At 38.6% G+C, this 7,918-nt stretch overlaps 1 protein-coding gene across 1 annotated transcript in view; it reads right to left on the reverse strand.

Moving 5' to 3' along the window:
- Positions 1-7,858, reverse strand: part of LOC124777427 (acyl-CoA Delta-9 desaturase-like) — a 158,052-nt gene extending 150,194 nt beyond the window's left edge. The window contains exon 1 of the mRNA XM_047252827.1: positions 7,752-7,858. Within this exon, the coding sequence (XP_047108783.1) occupies positions 7,752-7,762 (11 nt within the window). The 5' untranslated portion in view covers positions 7,763-7,858. The remainder of the gene's footprint in view (positions 1-7,751) is intronic.
- Between the last annotated feature and the right edge of the window lie 60 nt (positions 7,859-7,918).

Raw genomic sequence — 7,918 nt, forward strand, 5'->3', positions numbered from 1 at the left:
CTGCACTTTGTGGTGCCAGGCTTGAAGATGATCTGCAGCATAAACTGAAACCAGTAATCAGTAATAAAAAAAAAGTCATCCAGATGGTGTTTGTTTATTTATTACAAAATGAAAGGCTTTATTCACAATAACTTTGATTGCCTGTGCTATCTACTAATGTGAGAGCCTATGTTCCACCTTCATTTCTAAGTAAATGATAAAATGTAATGACTCCATCCAAAATATCACTCCCTACAAAACACTGAATAATAGCTCTGTGATTGGACCACAGAATGAAGGTCTACAGATATACTCCTGGAGATGGCCCTCCATGATTTCTTTTCTGATGATCATTCCACAAATTGATAATTCTGCCATGCTGCATTTACAACAGTCCTTGAAGTGTAGTTGTTGGCATTACAAGACATTCAGGTCTATAGGGAATGTTCTAAGAATAATTTCAAGTAACAGCTTTATTCCTTTTGACATCTATATAATTTATTCATGGTAGATAATCTGTACATTTATGACCTGATAATTGTGCCTATTGGCACACATTTTCTGAAGAATCTAAAGAAAAAAGAAGAATACCTTGCAAAGTGTGACATAGGGTGGAAATTTAACAGATAATAAGGAAGATGTCCTAAAACAGTGGAAAAAGTTCTCTGATGAACTTTTCAAACACAAAGAGGAAGAATAAAGCCACATGGGAATGTAAATTTTTGAATACGAAGATGGATTCTCCTTATGAACAAGGATGGCGACACCCAACACAGGAAGAAATAAGTTAGCTTCCTGTAGATTTAAACAATAACTAGACCACAGGAAAAGATGTTGTAACTGACTGTGTAAAAGTAGGAATACTTACTGAAAAAAAAATACAAGATTAGAAAACTGGCATGGTATACCATATACACAAAAAAATGGTAAACAACATGCAAGTAGAAAAAGGGATTACCATACTACAGGGTGTTTCAAAAATGACCGGTATATTTGAAACGGCAATAAAAACTAAACGAGCAGTGATAGAAATACACCGTTTGTTGCAATATGCTTGGGACAACAGTACATTTTCAGGCAGACAAACTTTCGAAATTACAGTAGTTACAATTTTCAACAACAGATGGCGCTGCAAGTGATGTGAAAGATATAGAAGACAACGCAGTCTGTGGGTGCGCCATTCTGTACGTCGTCTTTCTGCTGTAAGCATGTGCTGCTCACAACGTGCAAGTGTGCTGTAGACAACATGGTTTATTCCTTAGAACAGAGGATTTTTCTGGTGTTGGAATTCCACCGCCTAGAACACAGTGTTGTTGCAACAAGACGAAGTTTTCAACGGAGGTTTAATGTAACCAAAGGACCGAAAAGCGATACAATAAAGGATCTGTTTGAAAAATTTCAACGGACTGGGAACGTGACGGATGAACGTGCTGGAAAGGTAGGGCGACCGCATACGGCAACCACAGAGGGCAACGCGCAGCTAGTGCAGCAGGTGATCCAACAGCGGCCTCGGGTTTCCGTTCGCCGTGTTGCAGCTGTGGTCCAAATGACGCCAACGTCCACGTATCGTCTCATGCGCCAGAGTTTACACCTCTATCCATACAAAATTCAAACGCGGCAACCCCTTAGCGCCGCTACCATTGCTGCACGAGAGACATTCGCTAACGATATAGTGCACAGGATTGATGACGGCGATATGCATGTCGGCAGCATTTGGTTTACTGACGAAGCTTATTTTTACCTGGACGGCTTCGTCAATAAACAGAACTGGCACATATGGGGAACCAAAAAGCCCCATGTTGCAGCCCCATCGTCCCTGGATCCTCAAAACGTACTGGTCTGGGCCGCCATTTCTTCCAAAGGAATCATTGGCCCATTTTTCATATCCGAAACGATTACTGCATCACGCTATCTGGACATTCTTCATGAATTTGTGGCGGTACAAACTGCCTTAGACGACACTGCGAACACCTCGTGGTTTATGCAAGATGGTGCCCGGCCACATCGCACGGCCGACGTCTTTAATTTCCTGAATGAATATTTCGATGATCGTGTGATTGCTTTGGGCTATCCGAAACATACAGGAGGCGGCGTGGATTGGCCTCCCTATTCGCCAGACATGAACCCCTGTGACTTCTTTCTGTGGGGACACTTGAAAGACCAGAAACAATTGAACAGCTGACGCAGTACATCTCATCTGCATGTGAAGCCATTCCGCCAGACACGTTGTCAAAGGTTTCGGGTAATTTCATTCAGAGACTACGCCATATTATTGCTACGCATGGTGGATATGTGGAAAATATCGTACTATAGAGTTTCCCAGACCGCAGCGCCATCTGTTGTTGAAAATTGTAACTACTGTAATTTTGAAAGTTTGTCTGCCTGAAAATGTACTGTTGTCCCAAGCATAGTGCAACAAACTGTGTATTTCTATCGCTGCTTGTTTAGTTTTTATTGCCGTTTCAAATATACTGGTCATTTTTGAAACACCCTGTAGATGCGGTGTGCTCTCTAACCGAAATCCTAGCACAACTAATAAGACCGTGGATGAAGATCACAGCGGGCTCAGACCAAGGAGTATTCCAACACTGCGAATCATTGTAAGATCTTCACATTCAGAGAACTACTGAAACCTGGGTGTGAATTCAATATCAAAATACACACTAAATGTAAGCCAATTTCAAGCAAAAACATGATTCAGCAAACAGGAAAGACCTACAGAAACCAATGAGAAAAGGTAAGTTCCAAGAGAATTGATAAATCTCAAAAGGATGACACAAATTTGTAGTCCTATCATGACCGATGGAAATGTATCAAACAATTTTGAAATTTTACGTGCACTGTACCGAAGAGATGTGCGCTTAACAATTCTTTTAAGGAAAATCACATAGCACTGGTGTAATATGTTATATAACATTTATTATTTTACAAACTGGTTTTTGGCTGTTATACTATCATCAGGAACAAATATAAATATGTGTGGCTATGAATTTTGTACGATCAAAGGTTTTGGACTACTGCATTGCAGAGTATCTCAATTGGTTTCCAAAGATTACAATTCTTAGGAATGAAATGAGTGAAAATGCTATGTAAAATTACTGACCATTGATAAAATATGTGACACATTAAATAATGAATTATATAACAAATGACAACAATTATTGTGGGAAGAAAATAAATTGAACAATGGACTTTGGTGGCGTGTTCCGAGGGAGTGGCTGAACAAAATACATGATTATGGCATAATAGCCGACAACTGTTTGTAATATAATACATATTATAGAATACTACACTAGTGTCATATGTGTTATCACTCATAAGATATAAGGTATTCTAACAAGAATTGGCAGAACAGCCAGTCAATGAAATTCTTTTTAAATATGTCTTGTAATACGTAGGATGGAAGCATGGACAAACATTCTAGGAGGGAACTTCTTGGCAGATTAAAATTGTGTGTCGCACTGGGACTCAGACCTGGGACTGAGGCAGACACACAGTTTTAATCTGACAGGAAGTTTCAAATTGGTGCACATTCCACTACAGAGTGAAAATTCATTCTTTTCCCAGGAAGAACACTTTTAGTGTGTAATATGTAACTTAGGTATACTATAATGCAGACTATATTAACAATGTTTTTGCACATGGAAGACCTGAAATAGAAAATAAAACTGATGATCTATTGTGTCAAGTCATCACAACTGTTGACATCAGAAGATCAATAGGAACAGCAAAAGACAGGAAAGCAGTTGGTCCAGATCAAATACCAACTGAAATGCTGAAACTATTAGATAACAGTATCTTAGTTCTCCACAAAGTATTTAATCAGATTTATAAAATGGGTAAATTTCCTGACAAATGGCTGATGTCATACTTCATCCCTTTGCCCAAGAAGGGCAATGCAACAATATGCAGAGTTTACAGACTAATTAGCCTAATAAGCCTTCATATCCTAAAGATATTTCTCAAGATCATTCAATATATAATCACTGTGAAGTGTGAAAGAGATATGGGATCTTCACAGTTTGGATTTAGACGGGGTCCAGGTAAGAGGGAAGCATTGGTCACAATTCAGTTATTGGTTCAGAAGTGCTATGATCAGAAGAAGGATATAATGCTGTGCTTAATATGTTACGAAAAGGCATTTGACAGAGTGCAACACCAAAAAACCCATACAAATTTTGAGAAGACTCTACATACACGGAAAGTATACTCATTGCATAGAAAATATTTATTGGATCAATCAGTTGAGGTTAAAACTGGCAGTCAGGTGACAGAAGCACAAAGAATCTGTAGAGGAATTAGACAAGGATGTGTGCTCTCACCATTCCTCTGTATTACATATATTCCAGGAGTCGCTTGAAGACCGTGTTATAGGTGTTAAAGTAAATGGGATATGGATTAACAACATAAGATATGTGGATGACACAGTCTTAATGCTGCTTACATGAACAACCAGGAAGGCCTCCTTACTGCAAGAACACAGAAGAAATATGGACCTCAATATCAACACCAAAAAGACAAAATTTATGATAGTCATTCACAATTCAAACAAACATCAAAATGTAGAACTAATGCATAACAATTAATCCACAGAAAGGGAGAACAGATTCAACTACTTACAGATGCGGTTATGTGAAAACCGGTCATCTGATGTGGAAATCAGATGTAGAATAGAAAGGCCAGCAGTGCATTCATGAAATTTAACAAAGTGTTTACAAGCACTGACTTCGATCTTAATCTCAGAATTAAATTTATAAAGAGCTATGTGTGGTCAATACTTTGGTATGGCGCGGAAAGTTGGATGCTGAAAGTAAACGTTATGAACAAGTTGGAAACATTCGAGATGTGGTTACGTCAAAGAATCCTTAAAATTCCATGGAAGCAAGGAAAAGAAATGAAGTGATCAGTAGAATAGCAAAACGAGACTGAGAACTGTTAACCACAATCAGACATAAGGAAATACTTACTTAGGTCACATGGTTTGAATTGAGAGGTATCACCACTGATCACTGATAATGTTAAGAAGGCATATAAATTGTATTCTGATTGTTCTGTGGGTGATCAAGATAAAATTTTTGCACCTCATATTGCCTGCATAACACGTACTACAACCTTAACCGAGTGGTTGAAAGGAAAACGCCGAGCCATGCCATTTGCTGTTCTGATGGTGTGGTGTGAGCCCAATGACCATTATTCAGACTGTTACTTCTGTCTTATAAATTATTCGGGACATTCGAGCAAAACTAGACACAAAATAAGGTATCCAAACGTATCATCAGTGCATTTGCCTGTGCCCCATAATGAGGTGTTGCCTGTTCCTCTCTGTAGCTTGAAAGCCACGGAACCAGACACCATGTCGAGTGAATGAGAAAGTATTGAACATATAGAAGAGTACTTCCCTCAATATCATGACACTTTGCCTCAGCTCTTTAATCAAAAGAAACTGAACAATTTGGTTCGCGATCTAAAACTTTCGAAACAGCAAGCTGAACTCTTGGGGTTGAGACTGCAACAGAACCTTCTAGCTCCAGGGGAAAAAATTTCCTGTTTCAGATCAAGAGGTGCTTCCTTTGCTCAATATTTTGATATGCAGAATTCAATGTGTGTATGTAGAGATGTTAATGGTCCGATGATGCAGCTAGGTGTACAACATAATCCACAGGAGTGGCAACTATTTATTGACCCCACTAAAACCAGCTTGAAAGCAGTACTACTGCATAATGGCAATGCATTTCCATTGGTACCTTTGGCTTATGCAGTAGATATGAAAGAAACTTATGAAACCATGGCTTTGCTGCTAGAGGCAATCAAATATAAGGATAATGAGTGAACAGCTTTGCTGTGATTTAAAAGTTGCTGCACTCCTTACAAGTTTACAGGCTGGATTCACAAAATACTGCTGCTTTTTGTGCCTTTGGGACAGCTGTGGCACCAAGAACTACTATACAATCAAGGAATGGCCTACAAGGAAGTCATATGACAGTACCCCATTGGTTGAGCCCGATAAAATCATTTTGCCTCCCCTTCATATCGAGTTGGGCCTTATCAAGAACTTTGTAAAAGCTCTGGATAAAGTAGGTTTCTGAAATTTAGTGAGACAAAGCTAAAAGAGGATATATTTGTTGGGCCACAAATAAGAAAATTGCTGTAAGATCCAACCTTTGATACCAAAATCACAGATACCCAATTAGCTGCTTGGTCTTTTTTAAAAGCAATTGTGAAGGGCTTTTTGGGTAACAGAAAAGACAACAAAAACTGTTACCATTGTGAATGATCTGTTGGACAACTATAAGAACATGGGGTGTAGAATGTCACTTAAAATTCACTTTTTGCATTCTCACCTTGATTTCTTCCCGGAAAATTTGGGAGTGTAAGTGATGAGCATGGTGAATGCTTTCACCAAGACATTCTTACCATGAAACACCATTACCAAGGCCATTGGAGCCCTTCGAGGATGGGTGACTACTGCTGGGGTCTTCTTAGGGAGAGTGATGAAATGGCAAACAAAAAAAGAAAAGCTCAGTCGTTGCATTTTTCAAAAACCAAAGATAATTAAAGGTGAAAATATCTTATGAACTAATTTTGGACCTTTTATTGGCATCATGCCCATATACACATACAAAATAGTATTGATTTCAAACGTTCTGAATGTGTATTTTTGTTTGACTTAATTGTGTCAATTTTCACTATTGCCATTTCTTATTCTGCTTTGTATCTAGGAAATATGAAGACATAGAGAAAGACTGATTTTACCAGTGTATTCGGCACCCAAAAATTAGGCAAATCCACCCATTTACAAACCAGATGCAGATATCATGGCTTTGCAACATTACACAGTGCACAAGAATAAGAAATGTGGGGGATTTGAGCCATACTGGAAGAGATAGGAAGACTGAGCAAATATGATCGCAAACATCCATTAATGGATATGCAGCAGCAGTAGAAGAAGACGATGAAGAAGAAGAATAAGAAGAAGAAGAATAAGAAGAAGAAGAAGAAGAAGGCAAAATACTATAAAAGAAACAGGGATTAAATATTGAGATAAGAGCATTCATTAGGGATAGTGAAAAAGTGGAACAGTTTAAATATTTTGGAACTCAGATAATGGAAGATAATGTGGTGCTACAGGAACTACGACAACAAGTAGCTACTGGTATCCAGTGCTTTATGTACTCCAGTAAGTCTAAGCTGCAGGCATAGAATCTGGTGTGAAAGACAAGAATATATGATAATAATCTGACCAGTGGTAACCAGGGCATGGATACTAACTACAAGACAGGAAAAGATACTACAAAAGCTTGAGAAGAAAATGTAACAGAAAGTGTGTGGACTAGTATATGAGAACAGAATGGCGATGTAGACAGAATGAAGCACTGAAACACCTCTCTGGAGAGTTAGAAATACTTGCAGATGTTAAAACAAGTGAGACTGAAGTGGGCAGAGCATGTATAAAAGAAGCAAGATTAATGAAGACTGTGCTCAAGGGAAAATCAGAAGGGAGAAAAGCTGGTAAACTGTGAGCAAAAGATACAGAAAATATTGTAAACAAGTCAGGTTTTGAAGATGATATGGATAGCTGAGAACAGAGAGGTAGGGAGAAATGTACTGGAGGCTCAGAGAAACTTTGCATCTGACTGCACAGCAATGATTTTAGTATTAACACATACGCTTGCCAGGTAAACTTGCAGTTTCCTGTTGGAGCATGTGTTGAAATAACATGCTTTTAAAATTATTTGTTATATAGACCCATCCTTATGAATAAGAACACTTACGGTATTTCCATCTTGGTATGCTGGGCCAATTGCACACTCCACTCCTTGTTGCCACTACAGAACAATGAAGGCGAGTATGTGCTTTTACATACGAACAGGATGTTGTGACCCCAGAGGTGACACCCAAGTATGCATTATTCATACTTCCTACTATTGTCCGCTCATAA

The sequence above is a fragment of the Schistocerca piceifrons genome, chromosome 2 (genome assembly GCF_021461385.2).
Source record: "Schistocerca piceifrons isolate TAMUIC-IGC-003096 chromosome 2, iqSchPice1.1, whole genome shotgun sequence".
NCBI classification, from domain to species: domain Eukaryota; kingdom Metazoa; phylum Arthropoda; class Insecta; order Orthoptera; family Acrididae; genus Schistocerca; species Schistocerca piceifrons.